This window comes from Malaclemys terrapin, chromosome 19 (genome assembly GCF_027887155.1).
Source record: "Malaclemys terrapin pileata isolate rMalTer1 chromosome 19, rMalTer1.hap1, whole genome shotgun sequence".
In the NCBI taxonomy this organism is placed as follows: domain Eukaryota; kingdom Metazoa; phylum Chordata; order Testudines; family Emydidae; genus Malaclemys; species Malaclemys terrapin.
In genome coordinates, this window is record NC_071523.1 from 7,246,968 (window position 1) to 7,271,560 (window position 24,593).

Consider the following 24,593-nt stretch of genomic DNA (forward strand, 5'->3'; position numbering starts at 1 on the left):
TTGAGACAAGTAGAGCTTGGAGGGAGTTTTATGAGTGACTGCTTTTGGATAACACACACAAAAACCCCAGCTTCTGCTGTGTTTTCCAGCAGGTTTGTTTTCAGCAGTGCTTGCGAGTACCTCTGGAGTAGGTTTCCCGGTGCAGTACCAGGGGTTGGCAATCAGCCATATGCAGAGTGGTAGAGAGAAGGTTCTCGAACGCAATTTGAACTTGGAGTTTTGGTCTCCCCAGCAAAATTGCAGTGCCCGAGCCAGCTGATTGCACGCCACTAGTTATTGATGGGAGCAGCTTTACAAGCAAGTAATTACATCTCCTGACACCCAGTTAACAGACACTGGGATTCATTCACGGCTGGGTCCCACTCCCTCCTGCCAGCATAACCCAGAGTGCAGAGCACCAGCCACTGGAAAGTCTGCCCAGCAGGGGCACGCAGCCGGCCAGCAGTGCTAGCCAGAGCAGGGAGGTGCAGAGGATGGGCCATGTGATTCCCTCTGGCCAGCACAGCTGATTCAACGCTCTAAGCCCTGACTGCACTGTAAAGCTGTCATCCTGTGGCAGAGACCAGCAATGCAAAATGCCACCTATCGTCGAGGTTGGGGTTAGAGATTATCTACTTGCCCACATGCTCAGGAGTTAGTACTGCATTCCTGACTCTGTTCTAACCAGTAGACCACACTCCCCTCCCAAAACTAAGAATGTACCCCGTAGCTCCCGCTCCTAATTCCTTGGTCTACGCACAAGGCCAGGCTCCTTTTCCAAAACTGAGAACGGACCCCAGAAGCCCTGGCACTTAATCTCCTGCTGTTGCTTCTAGACCACGTTCTTTCCCAGAGCTAGGAATAGAACCCAGGAGTCCTGACAGCCACTCTCAGCCCTAAAGCTTTCAGGCGTGGCCCTGACGTATGCCAGAAGATGCACTCTAGCATCACCAGCTGACCCCAGTTCTAAACCAGTGGTGACCCAGCACGCCGTTGCCCTGTTTCAGAAGTCACATTCTGTCACTTCCTAATGACTGCAAAATTCAGCTCCTCTTCAGACATTTTTTCTGTTCTGATCCGGCGTGCCAGCCGCTCTTTTCCCTCGGCTAGGGCTGCTTTTCTCTGCAGCATGAACACGAGGTCCCCTAAGCACCAAAACCTTGCTGCTGAAACAGCCAGCCTTCTGTTAGCAGGGAAGGGAAAGGTATACGGCCCATCTACTGGGGGAAATTTGATGACAAACACAATGTCACACAAACGGTAACAATGCTGTGTGAACAGCCAGCCTTCTGTTACCAGGCAAAAGCCTAGCTCAGCCATCCAGGGAGGTTTTAAACAGGAAGTTGTTTCTGGATTGACACACCCCACGCAGCTCTTTCTTCAGCATGCTGTGCGATAAGTTATGCGTGCAACCCTCATTACACACACACACACGGTTCCAGTTACCGGCGAGCGCCCTCGCACGCAGCGCTGACAATATCCCCCTCGGTGCCATTGAGAGAAACTGCCCCGGGCTTCTCTCTAATGAAATGACTGCATGAAAATGTTGCTTTCTGAAGCTTTTTCCACCTAACAAATCAGGCCAGGAAAGGTAAAACTTAGATGAGCTAACAGCTGTATGAGCCAGGCTTTTTCTGTTCCCTCCAGCCGCTTGGAAAGGCTTGGCGATGTAACGCTGAAACGGAGAAAGTGTCACCCATGCTGACCGTAGTGCAGTCAGATGGGGTGTCACCCGGTGTTGATGTTCCATGAGACCAGGCTGTAAGTGACAAGGATGAGGTAAAGTACAGTATCGGAGAAGTGTCACCCCCTGATGATCCCAAAAATTCTTTGATCGCTCTGAGAGATGTCAGCCTCTGATGTTGCCATACACAAGGATTCATTAATGTTTGGATTGTAGAACCCAGTCATAAGCAAGGAGGACGCTGTGATGCACTGTCAGAGATGTGTTGCACGAGGATGTTACGCGGCGCTGGTGGAGAGGTGCCCACCTAGACTCACATAGCACATGAGGGTACGATGTTGCACCGTTGGAGTGATGTCTAGCAATAATGACATCCCGCCTGAAAATCGTCCACCGCGCCGTCAAAGAGAGGTCACTCTGATGATGTCACACGTGAGACTTACGCTGCACTGTCAGAGCGGTGATGACGTCACCCACGTGGCTACGACGATGCGTCGTGAGTAGATACTGAGCTATAAAACCAAATGAATCCAGCCCTTTATTTTAAACAATCCCGCAAAGTTCACTGAGTTGGCTTTACACAGCCATCCGCGGGGGATTTAAAAATCATCCCTGCCAAACGAAGTTGTGAAACGTGTCCGGTGGCCTCGTGACTGGCTATGGAGCCTGCTCAGAGCGGCGGGGAGTGGGCCCCCGGGTGAACGTGACACGCCGGCTGACTCGAATGCATCCTGAGAGGTCAGACTCGTTGCTGTGATGCACGCGGCCACCCACGCCATCCACGGGGAGGTGTTGCCCTTTAGTGGGGTGGCACCCGCGCCTACCCTGGGATATCACCAACCGCGGTCGCCCCCCAACCCTTTCGCAGCCCAGGAAGACGACTCAGGCAGAGGGACGCTGGGATTGCTCCCAGGAAACGGGGACAGTGATACGCTGGAGTTCCTGGGCCAGATTCGTAGTGATGCTAAGGCCGCGAGGGGGGCGGTGAAAGTAAAGTGAGCACAAACAGCCCCCTGAGAATAGCTTTGCACACACAGTCACCGTGGACCACGTAGAGGGGGGTGTAAGGCCTCTACAGCAGCCCTGTTCCCAGTGCAGGGGGCAGGACGTATACAGGGCTGCCGTGCGCTTTGCCGGAGCCGCATCCTGCTTCCCAGGGACCATAGGGGCCCACAGGAAACGGAGGCCAGTGTCAATCACACCGAGAGCCAGGCAGGCCCCTGCACTGCCCCTGAGCAAGGAGAGAGGCTAACTGGGCGGCCTGCTCCTTTAGGGGCCCCGTTCGGTGATTCCCCACCCTGCTGCACCTGTGCAGGGAGGCGGAGGAAGGAAGCCCGGCAGCTGGAGGCTGGCAGAAGAGGAGAGCAGTGGAACTATGTTGTGCCCCGGAGCAGAGCTAGCTCCCGGGGTGGGCTCTGGATTGAGGGCCAGGCTCCAGAGAGGCAGTCCTGGGGCGCCGTTCTGGCAGAGGACTGGAGGGGCTCCAGCCCAGAGAGAGGCCGAAGTTGGATACTTCGGAGCTCTACGGAAGGGCCCAGGGAGACGCTCTGGCTCCTGCAGCTCCGGAAGGAAAAGTGTGATTTTGGTGAGTCCTGTGGTGACGTGGAAGGACTTTGCTGTCAGGCCAGGAGAGCTGGCAAAGGGACTCTGAAGAGGCCAACTGGGAGAAGCCAGCTTCGGGCCTAACCAGTTACAACTGGGCTTGGGTACTCCGGGAAGGGGTGACACTTCCCCAGAGAGCTTGCAGCCCAGGATGTGACAGGAGGGCAGGACAAATAGACCTGGGGGTGGGGTAATCAAACAAAGAGAGTTAAGCAGGAGTCTCATTGGAGATCTGTATATGACGCCAGCTTCCTCCCCCCAAAATTAGAATCACCGGCTTGTCAGGTTCCCCATTGCAGGCAGACAGCTGAGCCCTACGATTTGTGTCAAGGCCTCCGGGCCGGCGGGAAAGGCAGAGCGGGTGTTGGGCTCTGCACTCAGCCCACCCACCATCCACCAATCCACCCCCACGGTCACTGCCGAGCCGTTCGCGAATTCTCCTGTAAGCGGTGGCAATGCTCCGACGCCCCCTTCCCCGGGGAGACAGGCTGTCAAACTGACATTAGCGGATCAGGCGTACTCGGGAGACGGCAGACCCTCGGCCCCACGGCCACATCCCCACAGGGGCTGCTTTATCTGCTGCTCCTTTCGTTCCTCTCCAGCTGGGATTGAATTCCTCTGAGCAAACTGTGCCTCTTACTTGGTTCTTGTTCTGCCCGGTGCATTGTGGGAGAGAAACCCAGCCATTTCCATCTTCTTTCATGGCTCCGTCGCTGCTAGGGGATTACATACAGAGTGGGACAAACCTGTACAAATATACATACACACATCTATACACAAGCGCATGAAACACATACCTCGACGCACAACTATATGCACAATGAATACACATTCACAATATTACAAACACACCACTAAATATACAACGTGCATATGCTTGCAAGCATCTATATATACCTGATGAATACACATACACAAAACTAGATATAGACACGGAATACACCTATGCACAACTAAACATACATGGATACTGTATTAGCTGCACAATGCACACATATACGTATATATGACAATATATGCACTCACCTGTACACATATTTGGTACACACACATGCGATATCCACACAAACATGCATTAAATTCTACATATACAGCATATACACAAACACACAAGTACATATTCTGCAATTTCCCAACACATATGCCTACACACAACTCTGTATACACAATGCATACACCGACACACAATGGTACATACACACTGCATCGTCCTCACAAATATACACATCAAGGTGTACATACACAACACACACATGCACCGTACACTCACCCACCTGTATATTAAATCACACATACACACAATTTAAGATCATAAGCTCTTCCAGGCCGGGACCTTGTGTGATTGTATTTGTCTGCAAAGCGCTCTGAACTCTTACAGAGAGGCAGAGATAACACTATATTATAAACTATACACACACACTCATGCTACATATAAACACACACACGCACACCACAGAGAAACACAACACACACAAATGCTATGCGTACACCGTGCATGGATTCGGAGCGAGACATGCACGCCTGTGCACGCACGCTCAGATCGCACGCACACGCAGAGGCCCGAAATGACCCCTGACGGGTGGGGGGAGAGGCAGGAAGAGAGGAGAAGCAGGAGGGTATATGGGTACAGAAAGAGACGTGGCCACTCCTCAGCCGGCGTAAATCAGCGTAGCTCCGTTGGGATCAGCGGCGCGCCAATGTTTTACACCCCACTCTGAAGCTTTATGGACGTGATGGAGCGGCACTGATTTCCACCAGCTGAGGATCTGGCCCACTGACGTCAATGAAGTTTATGCCAACTGAGGATCTGGACCCCAGAGAGGGAGGGGAGCTAAAGACGAGGGAAAATAGGAAGGGAGAGAGAAAGAGGAAGGAGCTGTTGGAGGAGAACCAGAACAAAGTGGCAACATTTGGTAAAAACTCGGGTCTTCATCCCAAAACACCCCCCTGGAGCGAGGGAAAGAAAGAAAACTCTGTCTCATTAAGAAAGCAAATGAGCAAGCGAGCTCCTGAGAGAGCTTCGGTGGAATGAACCCTTTGGTGCAAAGCCGGCGAGAGCCTGAATCCGCTTCCAATGGGTCATTGGAGCTCTGCTATCGGCATAATGAGATGTCGGTAATGGAACAGCAGAAATAGCACTGCTAATTATAACAACATTAGCTCTGAAGTGCTGTAATTGCCAATCGAAAATGCCGTCGGTTCTGGGAGCTGGGCACTATTACAGAGACACGGCTCCATTTGCGGGGTGCATTAGTGTTTCAATCTCCGGCAACGCTGCCCCATTTCCACTTCTAGCACCCACCACACGTATACACTCTCTCTCTCTGGCCTCCATGGCGGGCTGTCTGGTTGTTTTAACAGCCCTTGGTTTGATCCTACGCTCTGGTTCCGTTTCACCCACTGAGTGGTTTTATTACTATCACACTCGGGATGTTTCAAAGGATTTAAGAGAAGAGTTCTGCACCCTCCACAAGGAGCAATAAAGACGCTTGACTCCACCACGCTCTGATTGCAACATCCTGAAGCTCTTTTCTCTCGCTCCTTTCCCCTCACGCTCCCTGGCTCGGTGGCTGCTCCGCTCTGTGTTCTCCTCGCCAACTAGCTGGCAATGCTTAAATATGCTCAGCTAAACCAAACAGGTTAAAATCAGCCACATCCCGGGGATCTGGGAGAAGTCGCCGAGCAGACAGTGGGTTATTTTTTTTTTTTTTAGCTTGCGACAAATCACCGAGACTGGGAAACAGGTGGCTTTGGGGGATCCCTGGATCCTATGCAAGGGGTGGGGGGGGTTAGCAAGATATCAAGCCAGCATCCCAATTATGCCATCTGGGGGGGTTCTTTGTGCCAGGGGAATCCCCAGGTAGCCTGTTTAGCTCACTCTCAGGTTGCTTGGTGATGCTGGAGGAGGGACTGTGGGTTTGGCTCTTTCAAAAGATCCACATTCAGTTTTTATCTCTGTGCTGGGTCAGACTAAATCATCCTGATCCGGAGGACCCCCCCCCCCTTCATTGAAAAGTCCTACAGAATTCAAAGGGAACAATCCGTTTTCTATCGAATGTATGAGCCAGGCAGTAAAATTTGACGGTAGAGGCAACATTCGCTACTAAACCCTATTCCTATGGAATGCGATTGGTTTGATCACCATTTATTTCTATAGGATGTTCCCGTTAGGGCTGAACTTTGGGAGCGTTCAGATCCAGTTCTGAACTTTGTCTCTGGCTCTACTCTCAATAACGTGCCACATTCAAAATCCCAGTGCAACTGGGCGTCAGGGGATTCCACCCTGCACAGAGGTGCAGGGCCATTCTGCAGACTCACCCCGGAATGTCAGATCAGATGTGCCTCATCAGCTCCAGGGTATAAGTGGGTTGAGAGTTTCTCTCCAAGGCCTGTCAGGACTCGGATAAAAGGTGTGATGTCACAAGGTGTTGGCTAACAGTCTAACAAACCTCTAGTGTAGACAAGGCAGTATAGACTGTAATATGGGCTAAGTGGGTCAAGTTAAAGCCTGTGCTTGCTCCTTGCTTAGCATCTGTTAAAGCCAGTAGGCTTTGCCCACTAGACTTCAGACCTGTTAGTTAGAATGTGTTAGCTAACGTGTGCTAACATCACCCCTTGTCTCCTCGGCTAGACAAGCCCTGGGGCAGGAGAGAGGTTGAGGGACAAAGGGAAATATCCCGGGGAACAGCCAAGCTCAGGGTTTTGTTGTTACTTAACAAAGGCAAATGCCAGGAATGGGGGTGAGCCCGGACAATCTCTGGGTGTGGGTTCATGCTGCGTTAACATCGCTGACTTTGGAGCTGGAGGACTTGGTTCTGGATTTGAACTTTACCACATGGACCCGCCAGTGCTGGGAGTGAGGGTTGGGTTGATCCATCCCAGTGGTTCTCAACCAGGGGTACACATACCCCAGAGGATACGCAGAGGCCTTCCAGGAGATACATCCACTCATCTAGGTATTTGCGGAGTTTTACAACAGGCTACATAGAAAGCACTAGTGAAGTCAGTATAAACTAAAATTTCATGCAGACAATGACTTGTTTATACTGCTCTTTATACCATACACTGAAATGTAAGTACAATATTTTATATCAGTTGATTTATTTTATAATTCTAGGGTAAAACTGAGAAAGTCAGCAATTTGTCAGTAATAGTGCGCTGTATTTTTATGTCTGATTTTGTCAGCAAGTCGTTTTTAAATGAGGTGAAACTTGGGGGGTACGCAGGACAAATCCGCCTCCTGAAAGGGGTACAGTCGTCTGGAAAGGTTGAAAACCACTCTTCTATCCTACTTTACTCTACAGCTCACGGGTGCCTGGGAGGGCGTTCACAGACAGTGCTGTGCTGATGCACCAGCATCAGAGTGTGCTTTCGTAGAGTTTAACTTAACCAGTATCAGTGTGTGAACTGTCTTTGCTGGTCTGTCCGTGCCCTTGCTTTTCATGTACTTTTCTTTTCAATAACACAATTACTTACCCTTCTGAGGAGCTGTCAGTGTTGGTAAACTCCAGCTGCTAAACTGCATTACACAGATCTCCCCTTAAATCTTTGCAGTTATTAATAGTTTATTGATCCTGGTCCCATTGCTGGTGAAAAGAATCTCCATCCCAGGCTCCTGTTATCTGAATACTGACTGCTAACCAGCTGGCCGATCGATGCCACTCAAGCCCCTGGGGAAAAGCTCTCCTGCCTGCTTAATCCACTTTAGGAAGAAGGCACTGGCAGCTCAGGGGGGAGTTTGGATTAGGTGGTGAAAATATGAAGCCAAGGAGAGTCGTGGCCTGGGTGCAACTGGGGTCAACAAAGAAAGTGCCAACAGGCAAAGTTAGGATTCTGATCTTCTCCATAAGGGTTTTGCTGCCTGTCCTGCTCTGCTAAGCACACTTCAGGTGTGATGTAAGTTTGTTTTATCCAGGGGAGAGCCAGGATTCTTGGAGCCTGATCTCAGGCAAATCTCTTAGCCTCAGTTTCCTCATCTGTACAATGGGTAATTGCACGTGCAACAACACCCCCAGTAAAAGCATCCTTAGAGATTGAAACTGGGAACCTTGGGAGCTGGAAAACATAGGAGGCCACTGCCTGAGCCAATGGATCAGGGTTGTTAGAGCAGGGGCAGTAGGCAACTCATAAACTTTTCTGTGTAGTCTGGCCAATAGAGGGGGGCAAAGAGCTGCATTGTGTTAGTGTGGCTTACCAGGGAATTCTGAGTCTTGGTTAATGTTTTGAGGACACTGGGAAACCCTCAGACCAAAGGTGTCATAGGAGCACCACGTATAAATGCCCATTATTTGATCCCCCCGTCCCATGCACACTCTTTCACAGTGTGCGCGCAGAAGTGTGCAAGGCAACTATAAGGTATTGACACCGGACCTCAGGATGGGCCCAATGCTCAGATCCAAATACCGCTGGAAACTGGGAACGTTCAGAGGCAGATCGATTCACTGCAGCAGGGTGGCAGAGAAGTCCATGGGAGGCAGAGCTGGCCAGACAACAAAATTTCCCTCTTGTGAAAAATCGCTGAGGGAATTGACCCAAATTGGAACAAGAAGTCAAAAAAATGATTTTTTTTGGTGGAAGGAAAATTATCAAAAAAAAAATCTATTTCAGGAGAACCAAAATGGAATGTTTTGGCTTGGGGGGTTAAGAACCTGGGTTCCACGCGTCACCCAGGTGAAAGTAACAGCTCAAGCCTGTAGGGACTCCCTTAAAATGTTATTAAGATGTTAAAAAAAAAAAAGTGACCGGTACAGAGTTTAAGCATAGAAGTTTCTGGTTATCAGGGAATAACATACAGATTATCGAGGGCACAAAGTTTGGTTTAAGATTGGGTGGCATAAGGAATCCATAATCTGCAATATCCCCAATTGGGGGGGGGAGGGGGGGAAGGTTGATGTGTCAAAGTACAGACATTCAGGTATGGGGGGGGGAGGAATAGCTCAGTGGTTTGAGCATTGGCCTGCTAAACCCAGGGTTGTGAATTCAGTCTTTGAGGTGGCCACTTAGGGATCTGGGGCAAAAATCAGTACTTGGTCCTGCTAGTGAAGGCAGGGGGCTGGACTCGATGACGTTTCAAGGTCCCTTCCAGTTCTAGGAGATAGGTATATCTCCATATATTAAAGTGGCTATGTTTGGGTGTGGAGTATAATGAGTGGATACGATGACGAGGATGGATTGACCTTCATTTGGTGAGATTTAGTGTTCAGGGAGTTTATGGTTCCAGTTCATATGATCCAATGGAGAAAGTCTCTTGGTCCCTTTCTCAAAGTCGAAGAATGATGTCACTCTGGCTCACACCTCCTGGTACTGTCGGGGGCGGGGCAGGGGGGTGGGGAGAGCAGGCAAGTAAAGTTTGCAGGGTTTGGAGCTCTCTAAAGGTGCCAGAGATTTTCAGAGATGAAACTGGCTGAGAGATTTTTGCGAAGATGATCTGGAGTGAGGGCTTTAAGGCTAAACAAAATGAGACAGCAAACCTCTGGCTTAAGCAGACTAAATAGAGACAGGCAGTAAGCAGGCTGTCCACACAGGTCTGCTGATGCCCCTGAATCCTGACCTACAATACCCTCTACTTCCCAGTCCTGACTCCCCACCCTGTCTGCCAATGCACCTCAACCCTGATCTACAGCCCCCGCTATTCCCATCCTGCCTCTCTCGTGAGCAGAGAGTGCATTGCCCTCCCATTCTTGTTGCTTTGCGCCTACTCCCAAGGGGCTAGACTTTCCAAAGAGCTCAGCTCCTGTTTTAGGCACCGAAGTACCTGCTTTTTGAACCGCTCGGCAAGCGGGGTGCAGGTTGGGGGCAGGACTCTTCTGAAAACCTGGCCCCAATTTTAGGTGCTGGCCCTTGAGCTCTTTGGAAATCTGGCCTGTTCCCCACAATGACCCCATGTGCAAAATGGGTGCAAGATGCTATGGCTCTGATCTGATTTTACACCTCTCTGCACGGGGTATAACCGACGACACAGGGCAGGGGAGAACTGGTTGACGCTGATGGACTCATCTCGCTGATGAGGTCAGGACTCACTTCCCGTCCCCTTATCTCTCTGGTCCTGAGCTCGGGTGGTGACATATATCAGGTCTGTGGCTCCCCCTCGCCCCTCCTGCCGCTGAGTCCCCCTGGGGCGTTTGTTTGATTAACTCACAGTCACATGCCCCCATGGCCAGTTCGATCGATCTCTTACCAATAAACCTTCATCCTTGCTCTCAGCCGAGTTTCACATTTATTTTCCTTTTCTGTTGGCTGCTGAGATGAGTAAGGGGCACTTTGATTTTTCTACTTCATCTTCTCAGGGCCTCCTGGACTGGGATAAGGCCGTGTCACTGGATCAATTTAATCCCAGAGTAGACAAATGTCAGGATCTGGCTTGGAGGAGCTGCTGGAATCAATAGTGCCCTGGCCGGAACTTCAGTCAGAAGTTTCTCTCTCACTCCCCTCTGTTAATGCACCGTATCTGGCCAACGCCCCTTCCTGCAGCGCGAGGGATGTGGCCTACTGCTTCCTGTTACACCTGCACACACTTTATCCCTCTGAACTGTACCGAAGATGTTCAGCGTAGACAGGTGTCTTGGAAGGAAAAGTTTAAACCATTTGAGCATGTTGTTGGGAAAAGACCTTGCTCTTCACGAGCACCTCCTATCCCAGATCTCTCCGAGCTTTGCAGCCTGTGTGTGTGTTAAGAAATCAAGAGGTGATGTATTTAGAAAAGATACACAATAAATAATCCTTTAAAGAACATATAATTAACCTATGGAACTCCCTGCTGCTGGACACAATTGAGGCAAATGTCTCAATGTAAGGCAGAAGAGGATCACACTATTCTAAGCGTAGCAATGGTAACAAGTATAAGCATCATCAACCCTAGGGCTTCAGGCCCTAATGCTGATTGTTGTCCGGTCATGAAGGAACATCCACCTCCCTATGGTATAGTGCTGGGCAATTGTCCTCATGTACTATAGGACTGGTTTGCCTTCTGCTCAAATCCTGCTGGAGAGTTTAGGAGGTAGAGTTCTAGGAAATTCCAGACACTTCCCTTCTGTCCACGCAGTTAAAAAAAGCTCTTAAACAAAGCTCGGTTGTGTTCCTCATATGCCCATGGACTGATTTACATGACTAGTTGCACAAGACCCCGTGATGAGAGGTGACAGAATATAACCCCAGCTGCAAACTAGAACAGTGAGGTGATTGCCAGAGCCCTGCGTGGATACAAAATGTGTATGTGCATCCGATCCGGGATCCGCAAACATGGTGCACGGCTATAAAGCGGATATCCGCAGATTTGCAGGCCTTTAGTGATCACTGCCAGCTTCTCTCCTGAAGGAACGCCTTCCTATGCTGCTAGCTTCTCCACTCATGCCAATGGGGAGAGACTGGTGTCGCCTGTTACCGTGGACTCTGCATTGTAGCTTTGTGGGTTACTAACTGTGAATGAGCTGTACCACCCTGTGCTGTGAACCTATCAAGCACCTAGAGGTATGGGGAAGGGAGATAGTCCAGTGGTTACGGCATTAGCTTAGAATCTGGAGCATCTGGGTTTAAGTCCTTGTTGTACTATAGATATCTGTGACCTGGGCCTCAGTTTTCTCCTCTGTAAAATGGGGATAATGACTCTTCCCTGCCTCACAGGGCTGCCATTTCGGATTGTGAGGCTGCCTGATATTCTCGAGATAGGGGCCATAAGTCCCTGTGGTAGATGCTTCGAGAAGTGCTGCTAGTGCATCAGTAGGCAGCATGCTTCCTCCTAGAGTGAACAGAGCCTTTTGGTGCTAGGGGGAGCCGGGCTGATTGCTGGTGATTGGGTGGGATGTTCAGTATCACTCCCAGCTGGCCTCATTTTGTACCACGTGTTTTACTCTTGATCCCAGTAGGAGTAGCAATTGGCCAGTCCCGAGCGCTTTTGAAATTCCCACCCTTGGGTCGTGGGTGTTACGTCTACACTGCAGCTAGGAGTGAGCCTCCCAACCCGGGTAGATAGACTCGCGCTAGTCGGGCTTCAGCTTGCACACCCTTAGGAAGTGTGGAGGGGTTAGGCCCAGTGCCCTGGCCGCATGACAACGTGCATAACAGTTACTTTCTGTCTCCCTGCATCCCTAAAGTTTCAGGTAACTGTAATGGTCACCAGGAGAGCTGGCTGAAAAAAATTTCAGCTGGACAGAAAAATGCAGTTTCATCAGAATCAAAACATTTCTCAGGGATGTGTCGATTTCAGCTTCGACGGGAGACAGTAATAAAGAGCCATTTTGGCTTTCTCATTTCATTTTGATAATGCCAAAACGTTTTCTTTTGATGAGGTCAAAATGTTCCGGCTCCACTTTCTTGTTTCATTTCATTTCATTTTGACTTGGTATTATATTAAAATATTAATTTTATTATAATATACGTGTGTGTTTTATATTCTACGATAACATTCCAGCATTGTTGAAATGAAATATTTTTTTATCTTATTGAACTGAAATATTTCATTGTTTCCAATTTTTTTTTTTTTTTTTTTGGAATGTCCATTCCATGGTACATTTTTTTAAATTTCAACTTCCCATTCAGAATGAAAACAAATTTAGAGATATTTCCCACGGAAATTCCGTTTTCCAACCATCTCTAGTTACTACCTTCTGTTACAAACTGCTGTGTACAGAGGGGGTCGCAACCAGTGACACCAGATCTGAGCAGAACCTCAGTTCTGATGGAGTTCGGAGCTGGATTTCCATTCTAGGACTTGCACTCATTTCTAGTCATGTAGTGCGCTCTTAGAAAGCTGCAGACGTGGGTGCAAGTCAGTGGTGCATGTTGTGGCTGCTGTATAAGAAATGTGTTTGATCTGTAAAGCAGAGGAGAATCCTAAAGGATTACTGATGTCATGTGAGCGTAAGATATCAGTTATATTACCATAACGTTTCCTTTTCCCTCTCCCTTCCCAGTCTTCCGGAGGTTCGGATCTCAGACAACGGCCCGTACGAGTGTCATGTGGGCATTTACGACAGAGCTACCCGGGAGAAGGTGGTCCTGGCATCTGGCAACATATTCCTCAACGTGATGTGTAAGTGCAGCGCCTCTTCCCTGGCTGGGGGTGGCAGAGATGGGAGCTATGGGTGGTGGTGGGAAAGAAATAAGTCCTGCTGTGAAATCTCTGCACAAACCGGACCAAAAGCCAGCAGCTGGATTGCCCTGCTGTAACCCCTGGCCAGGATGCAGGGATCATTAACCTGCTCCCAGCATGCAGTGTGCATCCTAAGCATGAACATGGCCAAAACAAGGGAAAGAATACAGTGCTTTGTTGGGGACATAACGGAAATGGAGCATTAAACTGCACGAGAAACTCCGGTGGAGGGTGACCCGCCCCACAGATGTCCATTCCCCGCCAGTTGTACTTCCTGAGAGAAAGCAAAGTCCTATGTTAACACCATCAGAGCACCAGATATGCAGAGAGAACATCTGCTCTTCAGCGCCAACACATCCCCAGATGGTTTGAAGCCCATGTCTCCCAAAAGGTAGCCTGGTGCAATCTAGCTTCATGCCAGTCACTGAGTACAGAGCAAAGGAGTTGGGCATCCGAAGAAGTGGGCTGTAGTCCACGAAAGCTTATGCTCTAATAAATTTGTTAGTCTCTAAGGTGCCACAAGTACTCCTGTTCTTCTTTTTGCGGATACAGACTAACAGATATGCATCCGAAGAAGTGGGCTGTAGTCCACGAAAGCTTATGCTCTAATAAATTTGTTAGTCTCTAAGGTGCCACAAGTACTCCTGTTCTTCTTTTTGGGCTGGAGATGGTTGAAGTGGCCAGGTATGTCCTGCCTGATGGATGTGGTCTTTCTGGATATGTTATTTTAAGGGAGCGTGGAAAAAGTTCCACTCTTTTCAGGGGCAGTCAGAAGGAGACTGGTATTTACTAAGCTACTCGGCAGTGCTCAGCGCACCGTGGAGGAATGGGCATCAGCTAGGGCTGGAGTTTGCGGTTCCCGGGACTTCCTCCACAATGGCAGTAATTGCTGCTCCGAGCAGAGAGGGGACAGCCGGCGCAAGGCAGCTCCTCTCCAGCATGTCATGAGGAAGGGCACCAGGCAGAAGGGGAAAGTTCGCAGAGGGATTTTTATGGGGGGAATTGCTGCACACCCCGCACACCCCACACACCCGCACTTCATCTAACGGCAGGATTTTGCTAAAGCAATCTATTCCATGCCTGCAGCCTTTCCGCCGCGGCAGGAGAAGCTGCTGGGAGCCTGGTAGATCCCAGGAGCTAAGCAGGGTCAGGCGAGGTCACTGCTTTAGATGGCAGGCCCTCGGAGGAACAACGAAGTGATGGTGCTGATTTAGAAGGCGGCACTCTTCCCTCTGAGTGAGGGCAGAACTAATGCCCTTGTATGGTGTTAGGGGGCTGCCGCAGAGGAGCTGCCTTTTGACCAGCGTGTAAATCCTGACCAGCTGTGGGTATCAGCGCTTCCGTGGCAACACTTGTGTCTTAGAGTCGGTGTTGAGTAATTTCCTGCCGCCAGCCTCACCCCCCTGCCATCTGAGGGATGTAGCCTCTTCCCTCCCTGTCTGTAGTGTGTCTGCCAGTCACGTGGCATCATTATTTGTATTACAGTCGCCCCCAAAGGCCCCAACTAAAACCAGGGCCCCTTGTGCCAGGTGCTGTACAGACACCTAGTGAGAGACAGTCCCTACCCTGGAGAACTTACAATCTAAATACAGGGAAAGGAAGGGGAGGAGAAACTGAGGCAAAGTGACTTGCCTAGGGTGGCTTGCCGAGGCTAAGCCTAATTGCAGTCGCTGGACCAAGAGGGGTCCCACCCGGCAGGTAGGTGAAGCCAGTCCTGCCTCGCCCGGGCCCTGTGGAGAGAAGGGTGTACAGTAGAACCTCAGAGGTACAAACTGACTGGTCAACCACACCCCTCATTTGGACCGGGACGTACGCAATCAGGCAGCAGCAGAGGCCCAAAAAAAAAAAAAAGGCAGATACAGTACAGTGCTGCGTTAAACGTAAACTACTAAACAAAAATAAAGGGGAAATTAAAAAAAAAAAGATTTGACAAGGTAAGGAAACCGTTTCTGTGCTTGTTTCATTTGAATTAAGATGGTTAAAAGCTGCGTTTTTCTTCTGCCTAGTAAAGTTTTAAAGCTGTATTAAGTCAGTGTTCAGTTGTAAACTTTTGAAAGAACAATGATGACGTTTTGTTCAGCGTTCCAAACACCCTCCATTCCCGAGGTGTTCCTAACGCTGAGGTTCTACTGTAGTTCCTACTGAGGGGTGGTGATCTGGGAACATGTGCTTGGGATGCTGACCACAGTTCTCTGGTCAAAAAGAACAGGAGTACTTGTGACACCTTAGAGACTAACAAATTTATTAGAGCATAAGCTTTCATGGGCTACAGCCCACTTCTTCGGATGCATATAGAATGGAACATATATTGAGGAGATATATATACACACATACAGAGAGCATAAACAGGTGGGAGTTGTCTTACCAACTCCGAGAGGCCAATTAAGTAAGAGGGAAAAAAAAAAAAACTTTTGAAGTGATAATCAAGATAGCCCAGTACAGACACAGTATAGTGTAGTCCACGAAAGCTTATGCTCTAATAAATTTGTTAGTCTCTAAGGTGCCACAAGTACTCCTGTTCTTTTTCCAGTACAGACAGTTTGATAAGAAGTGTGAGAATACTTACATTTTCTCTGGTCGTTATCACATCCTGCATGTCTGGGCTACAGCAGGCACAGGGGAGGGATAGCTCAGGGGTTTGAGCATTGGCCTGCTAAACCCAGCGTTGTGAGCTCAGTCCTTGAGGGGGCCACTTAGGGATCTGGGGGCAAAATCAGTACTTGGTCCTGCTAGTGAAGGCAGGGGGCTGGACTCGATGACCTTTCGGGGTCCTTTCCAGTTCTATGGCATAGGTATATCTCCATATATTATTATAAAAGATCAGTCCACTTGTTTCCTGCCTGAAAGGTGCTAGCTAATGGAGCTGGGGCCAAAGAGAAAACAGGTTCCCTCCCGGATCCCGGACTGAATTTCTGTGCCTGCCTGGAATGGGTGTGGGCTATGGACGTGCAGAAGTCTCTTTGCTTGGCAACATTTTGGGATGGTTCTGTTTCTAGATATCAATAAACACAGCTTTACCCGTGGTGCTTTGTGGTCTGTAGTGACCTGCATATGTGTTGCCTGAAGCTTCTTGTATCCTAACTAAGCTCTCGGGCAATTGAAGTACCTGTACGTGTCTCAGATAAAACAGTAATGACCAGTGGGGAAAGACATTTCTTGGCCATTAATGAGCAACTGCAGGAATTTGACCAGAGATCGTTATGATGTAATGATAGAAAAAGAGAAAATAATTCCCTGATGCGTTAAGAAATTATTAGTCCAACAGCTTGTTGCTATGGAGACGACCGTCTGTTCCACGCGCAGCAGTGGCTGTTCTTCGCCGTTACAGACTGGCACGGTCGGGATCAGCAGATATCGCCCCCAGACGCGCCATGTTCAGAACCAGATCGGCAGGCCCAGGTTGGCTTTTTGCCTCACCCTGGGAGAGCGGGGGACGCGCCTTAAAAAGCTGGGATCTGAGTCTGAACTTTCACAAAGCTGCGGGCTGCTGGGGTCTGTCCGGGATAGAGGTCGTGGCCGCTTGCAAAGCTGTGGTGCGGCTCAGCTGGGAGTCCACAGTGGACAAGGAGCTGCCTTCACAGTCTCTGGATTCAGGGCCTGGCTTGCTTGGCTGGGCAGGTGCATGTTCGCTCTTCCAAGGGTTAAGGACACAGTATTGCAGCAGCAATGGGGAAGGCAGATTATCCTGGGGTGGGGTGGGGGTGGGGACCCCTCACATAACATCCTCTAGTGTCCAGAGCAGTGACTCGCCCAGCAGTGCTATCCCTGGCTCTGCCACTGACTGCTTTGCATGCCCCAAGGTGAGTCACTTAACCTCCCTGTGGCTCGTGTGATTCTGGCATGAAAAGGGCTATAGAAATGCAAAGCCATCGAGCTTGGGGCAGGGGCTTATTTTGCCCCGTTCCACCCGCCTGCTCCAAATGTGCACTTCCCCCTCCTCTATTGAGCGGGGCCAGGAACCACCTTTCCTGTCCTGACTGGGGTTCCTTCTCTTGGCTGTCAGCCCTCAGAAGGGTCCGAGATGCCTCCGCAGAGGGCTTTGGGGAAGGCAGGCAGCGGCCCTGCGAGGAAGGGAAGCAGCACTGAGACGGGTTAGCTGTAGCGGAGCGTAACAAAACCGCTCGTCACCACAGGCTCTTTGCTTTTCAAAGGGCCTAATGCTCGGCTGGTATCGACTGGCTTCCCCTTGACCGCATCCTTCCTGCTAGGACAGCTTGTTCAGATAAAGAGCCCATTTAAACAATGAAAGCTCGGGCTGTCCTTCATACCAGCAACAATGCAGCCCGAGAGACAGAGTCACGGGAGGTATTTTCGCCTTCCTCTGAAGCATCAAGTATTGGAGGCAGAACGCGGGGGCCTAGGTGGGCCGGTGTTCTGATGCAGTATGACAACTCCAGTGCACCCAAGGGTCAAATTCAGCCTGAGCACAAGAGGGCACCTCCGTGCGAGTGGTGTCAACGTATGCAATGCCCGTGAACAGGGCCGGCTCCAGGGTTTTGGCCGCCCCAAGCAGCCAAAAAAAAAAAAAGCCGCGATCGCAATCGCGATCTGTGGCGGCAATTCGGCGGGAGGTCCTTTGCTCCCAGCGGGAGTGAGGGACCGTCCGCCGAATTGCCGCCGAATAGCTGGACGTGCCGCCCCTCTCCGGAGCGGCCGCCCCAAGCACCTGCTTGCCAGGCTGGTGCCTGGAGCCAGCCCTACCCGTGAATGCGGGACTCCTCGCTGCTGCGTCATCCTAAACCTAGGCTCTAGCACCTGGCATAACGATGTAGTGATGTCTGCTGATTCATGCTCGCAGGTGCCACTACTCTATAACAGGGATTGGGCGTGCCACTGGGGGGTATCGGGAACAGCCAAGCTGGGAGGAGAAGTTGTCAGAAGTTTGCTATGTTGTGTCCGTGACTTGGCTATATATACGCCGCGAGTTACTCAGTTCAGGTTAGGGTAGGGTTGGCAGCTTTCGACGTGTCCTGGGAGTGCTGAGTGAATAGCCAAATGCAGAATTGCTCTTGCATCTGAATCAGAAACACTCTTCAAAAACTCAAGGCCACTTCAAAGGCATCAGTGTTGGGAATGAATAATAATGCCGAGTTCTTTTCAGCAGTAGCTCTCGAAGCAGCTCGGTATCGTTGTCCCCAGATCTGGAGACTAAGGCACAGAGAGGGGAAGTGAATTGCATGAGGTCACACACCAGTAAAGCTGAGATGATACCCACGTCTTCCAGCGCGCCATCTGGTGCCTTGGCCACTAGGCCACATTGCTTCCAGCATCTTAGCACTCCGCCCTCATCTCTAACTCAGATCTCAAGAGGGACAATTTTGGAGGTTGGCGTCTTGCCCGTTGTGGAAGTTTGTCTAATGGACAAAACCGACCATGCGTTTCGTCCCCCGGCTGGCAGGGGGCGCTGCTTGTCAGTTCCAAGGGGCACAGAGACATGTTGGGGGACCCCTGGATTGGCACAGCAGAGGGTGCTGCCAGTCAGGATTGAGGTCTGGCTCCCAGGTGTGAAGGTGCTGCAGGTCAGGAGTGGAGCTGGGTGGCAAGCATGTAGGAATTTCCCTCGTGTAGGAATTGTCAATATTTTGACTTTTGTTTCTGTCCCCACTTGGGACAACGCATCACAACAATGAAATCTGGAGCAGGAGGAGTGAAAAGTTTTGCAAATGTTGATTCAGAACCATCGGCATGAAACGTGTCCAAACGTTGCTTTGGCAAATGGAAACTTCACCTTGAAATGGGTGTTTTCCCCAGGGAGAATGGGGATAAAACCACACGTTCCCATTAAAAAACTGCTCATTGCAGGAGTCGTAACCAGGTCTGGTCAGGGGGCGTTGGTATCGCAGGGTAGCTGCTGCCTGCCCCGTGCCTGGCGGCAGTGGGATGGTCACCAGTGTCAGCTGACATGCTTGGGATCTCCAGAAGTCAAAACTTGAGCTGCTACTGCCTGAGCTAAAGAGTGGGGCCTCTACCATACCCATCACCTCTGTGGATTGGGCGCAAAGAGGCACCGATAGCACACACTCACCACAGGGCTACCCTAGCATTGTCGGTTCACGCGCCCATAAAGCAGGCCCCATCCAAGCGGACAAGGTGAAAGGAGATGGGTCTCTGTCAGGGAGGAGGCGTCTGAAAGGGCAAGATACCAAGGATAAACGGTACGGGAAACCATCAGAGACGAGTAAAAGCCCTGTTCCCAGACAGCTTGCCATATTCGACCTGTTTTATAACAGCAAAGATGGGCAGTACGTGAGGTCAGGCTCTCTGGGACACCTTGTTCCTTGGAGGCTGGTGGGCTTATAAATTGGCCTTAAAAGCATCAAGGATGTGCGAGCAGGGCAGCTAGATGTAACCTTCAGAGCAGCCATGGAGAACAGCCTCACCATAAAGCATGTCTCTCTGTTCCTGGCTGTTCCCGGTGCTCGGAGCCCCTGGAGCCTAATGAATGGAGCGCCCTGTGGCTGTTAATACACCGATCCATAGCATTTAATCACTTGGAAATTCCCAGTGTGCCAGCCAAGATGTCCCTGCTAACAGCGCACTCTGCTCTGAGACTGTCAAGGATTCTCTGCTCTCCTCTGGCACATTCTGCCTACGGATCTCAAAGCACTTGATAAACATTAGTAGTGAATTAGGTCTTATCACCGTCTCCTGGGAGCATGGTCTGAATTATTATCCCCTCGTTATAGGTGGGGAAACTGAGGCACGGGGTGGGACTGTGACTGACTGGCTGACTTCAGGGCCGCCCGAGCAGCCACACCGGCCACTGTTGGAGCGACCTGGGGTCAGCTGCTCTGGCAGTCCCTGGGGTTAGCCGCACCGACCACTGCTTGGGAGGCCCGGGCAGCTGGCTCTGGGGGGCAGCGGCCGGTGCGGCTGGTCCCTGGACCGCCCAAGTAGCAGTCCTGGGGAAACCCTGGGGACCGCCCAAGTAGCAGCAGTCCTGGGGGTGCCTTGGGGTGGCAGCAGTCCTGGGGTGTCTGGAGCAGCGGCCACAGGGGCGCTAGGAAGTCCGGAGAGCGGTCCCTGGGAGCAGCGGCTGGGGGGGCAGTCAACCCCCAGCACTGGAGCAGGGCCCCCGCAGAAGGGGGGCCCTGGAGTGGGGCCTCAGAAGTAGAGGTTTAGTCACGGGTATTTTTGGTCAAAGTCATGGACAGGTTACAGGCTGCGAATTTTTATTTATTGCTCGTAACCTGTCCATGACTTTGAGCAAAAATACCCGTGACTAAATCTTAGCCTTAATTATAATCTGCATAGTCAAAGGAAAGATGATATCCCCTGTGCGTGGATGGGGAATTGACGCCCAAGGAGAGATGAAGTGACTTGGCTGCGGGCACCTGGAGTATGTTCACACTGCAGTATATAACCTGCAGCACCAAGGCTCGGCGCCTGGGTCAATTGATTCGGGCTTACAGAGCTCGGGCTGCGGGGCTGAAAGAAGCAGTGGAGATGTTCCGTCTCGGGCTAGAGCCCCGGCTCTGAGACCCTCCGTCTCATGGGGATTCGCAGTCCAGGCTCCAGCCCAAACTTGAACGTTTACACTGCTCTGTTTAGCCCACAAGTCTGATTCAGCTGCTCTGGACCAGCCATGGGTCTTTTACTGCAGAGTAGATGGGCCCCCAGGGAGTCTGATGCTGATCTCCCGAGTCCTAGCCCCGTATCTCCACCCCAAGCGACGACTTGCCATTACTTCCCTTGGGACTGGAGAGCACCAAAGTCATTTGCATGCTCCCCTTCTCTGGTCTGAACACGTCCCTGCCCCCTCTCCCTCCTTCCAGCCTCATGCCAGGTGAGCAGGGACCCGCACTGTGCTGACAGCCTCTGCGCTGCGGCTGGTTCTGAGTTAGACACGTCCAGGGGCTCCCAGGAGACGTGCTGTTTTCCACAGCTCTGCCCTTGTCAGGATCTCCCTAGAGAACCTCCCCTGCCCGTTCGGACAAAGGCACTCTCAAAATTATCATATGGCGTGATTTGGAGGGGGGATTTGCTCCAGAGGGTTCCCCACTCTCCTGCCAGGAGCTGGTGGTTTCAGCGGGAGCTGCGGCAAGACACAGGGGGTAGAGAACAAACATGGCGAGACTGGAATTAACCTCTTCATCACTGAGCTCAGTGGGGAACTGCTGGCAGCATGGGGGTTGAGGGTGGATTTAGAGCTGAAGGGCAAGAGGGGAAAAGCTGTGGAGTTAGGAAAACAGGAGCTCGTCCCTAGCACACGTCAACCCAGTGATCTCAAAGTGCTCTAAAGAGCTAGGTGAGTCTCATTCCCCCAACTTTAGTAATGGGGAAACTGAGTCACAAAGCAGGGAAGTGGCTTGCTCAAGCAGAGTCGGGGACAGGGGCTGGCTGGCCAACCACGGCTGTCATTTGCGAGAGACTGAAATTCATTTTTGTTCCAAGTCCAATATAGCTAGATCTTGGATCTCCTGTATCCCAAACGAATGATCTAACCACCAGACTCTTGGCTGTTGTAGGGCTCGCGGCTCCTGGCCGCGTTTCATCCTGCACAAGATAGGTTTCTGCAGAACACGGTGGTTATGATGAAATGACATTTTTCAGTGAAAAAATGTTTAGTCCAAAATGTTTTGACTGGCGCTCGCTAGAACCCAGGTTTCCTGATGCCCTGCGCCACAACAGAGAGAGAGCCTGGGTATGTCTGTGGCTCTCCACCTTTCCGGATGACGGTGCCCCTTTCAGGAGGCTGACTCGTCCTGCGTACCCCCGAGTTTCACCTCACTTAAAAACTACTTGCTGACCGAAGCAGACCTCAAAATACAAAAGTGGCACAGCGCGCTGTGACGGACAAATCGCCGACTTTCTCATGTTTGCCCGAGAATCCTAAAATAAATCAATTGGAATATAAATGTTGCACGTACATTTCAGTGTCTAGTCTATAGAGCCGTACAAACAAGGCGTTGTATGAAATTGTAGCTCGTACTGACTTCGCTGGTGCTTTTTATGTAGCCTGTTGTAAAACTGGGCAAATATCTAGATGAGTTGATGTATCCCCTGGAAGATCTCTGCGTACCCCCATGGGTTGAGAACCACCGGGGCAGATGCTCGGGTCCTCCCCGCTTGCCGGGTTTCAGAGCCTCGGCGCCAGCCTGAGCCCAAACATCTACACTGCTATTTTTAGCCCCGCAAGCCTGAATCAGCTGACCCGGGCTCTTCGACTTGCTGCTGTGGGTTTTTTGTTGCAGTGTAAAGGGACCCATAGCCTCTAGCTCCTACCTGCGAAGGCTGCAGGCCTCAGCCATGGCTCCCTTCAGCACAGCCCCCTCCGCGCGCTCTCCGATGACTGATTGCTTTTGCCACTTGTGCGAGGTGTCAGGGCGCCAGAAATGTGGGATTGAAGCGGGCACCTCAATGAGCATGCGAGGTGCCAAACATGGGCTTTGCAGACGGGTGGCAGTGGCCTCGGCGGAGTTGTGTCATTTCCAAAGCCCGTCCAGGAGGTGTAATTGAGAATTACTGCTGATAATGATTCACATCACTTGAGAGAGGCCCCCCGAGGTATATTGGGGAATCACTCACTGTGAGTGACAGGATAAGGCTGCAGCAAACCGAGCTGCTGCGAAGAAGAGGTGAGTTTTTTTATTAAGAGATGGTTGCATTCTACTGCATCTCCCTCTGGTAGCAGGGGTAGAACCTAATCCCCTGGGACTAGTGCTAGTGGATCCCTGTCTCCCATCTCTCCAGCGCTGGGAGCAACTCTTTCACCAGGTGAACTGGAAGAGCAAGTCTTCTCATCAGGGATGCAGTCTGCTCAAATCTGCAGGCAGCCTGAAACAGCAGCTCGGAGACAAGTCAGGACTGCGATGTGCTGCCAACTCTGAAGCCTACTGATGCCGACCTAAGTGCCAGCATTGTTCAGTTTCACTCCCGAGCAAAGCATGTGAGATGGCATCTACTGAATGGCATCTCATTTGGGTGCCCCAAGTGGGAGGAGCTTGGATTGTGGGAGGAGTTTGAGAATGCCGGCACTTATTTTTTCTCCACGCTGACCCCTGTTTTCAGATAAGCTTATCGGAGAGAGCCCAGTGGCTCAGAAGACGTGATCTGTAAGACGATAGCAAAGGCAGATTGTTTCTGTACCTCTCTTGCCAGGGGCAGCATGAATCAGAACATCCCATTGTTCCATCATACCAGGTGAATCACAGCCCGCTAGTCGGTGCGTGTTATGCATCATCCTCTGTCCTCAATCTTCAGAGGGGATGTGTCTGTTACAGCCATTGCTGGCAAGTCTGCTTCAAGTTACAGGGACTTGTGCTTTCGGCTCTTGGGGTCCCCGCTTCAATCCCAGTTGTTGACTAAGCCTACGGATGAGACACTCGACATAAAACATGTTGGTGGGGTGACTAGAAGCCACACTAAAGTAGGGACACCAAAGGCCTACTAAAAAAGCTGGGACAAGGGGCAAGAAGTGTGCCCACCATCTCCCCTCCCCAAATGGTCGCAGCTAGTTCAGATACAAAAAGTATTCACCGCTGGAGCCAGCTAGCTTACAACCAAGCTGGGCTTGAGAAGTTAAGAGCAAGGGACTCCCACAGCCAAAGACACTTTGAAAACATGGCTGCAAACCTTTTGAGTTTTGACGCAAAAGGCCCACTGGACTCTATGCAGAGACTCTGTTACTTCCCGGGGCCATTAACTAAAAAGCGCCTACTCCCAGCAGTTTCTTTGTGTTCAGTTCACACACTGGAGGCAAACTAAATTGGCAATTAAAGCAGCAAAAATACAACGAAAAATTATACTGCATTAACATTACAGGGATAGCAGTGCTAAGTAAAAGGAACTCAACACACAAGCAGGGAGAGGGAAACTTTTCCCACCCAGCTGTGCAATCTTGACCTGTAGCACCTTCTGCTGTTGTCCCGTAGGGCTCCCAGCACAGTTCTGCCAGCGTACCTCAGTTAGGTCTGCTACATGCCTTTCTGTTTGAGCCCCTACCCTAGCCAACAAACAGCTGATCAGGAATTTTTCAGCAAAACTACTTTGGTCAGAAAAAGCCGATTAAGGGAAACTGAAACTTCTCGCAGGAAAGGGTCGGTTTGGATCAATTTTTCAACTTGACATTTGTTTGAAAAAAGTTTCAAAACGTTCAAAATGCTTCGTTTTGGCATTTTCGAAATGAACAATTCCCGTTTTCTGGTTTGAAATGACATTTTGCTTCAATTTTTAAGTTAATTGTAGTAAAAAAAAATTTTAAAGGTCTAAATCGAAATGTTTCATTTCGATTGACCTGAA

The 24,593-nt window shown here is 50.6% G+C and overlaps 1 protein-coding gene across 2 annotated transcripts in view; it reads left to right on the forward strand.

Moving 5' to 3' along the window:
• IGSF21 (immunoglobin superfamily member 21) overlaps positions 1–24,593 on the forward strand; it is a 272,639-nt gene that overhangs the window by 194,792 nt on the left and 53,254 nt on the right. For both annotated transcript variants that reach the window (XM_054009265.1, XM_054009266.1), the window contains one exon: positions 13,174–13,292. In XM_054009265.1, coding sequence (XP_053865240.1) covers positions 13,174–13,292 — 119 coding nt within the window. The remainder of the gene's footprint in view (positions 1–13,173; positions 13,293–24,593) is intronic.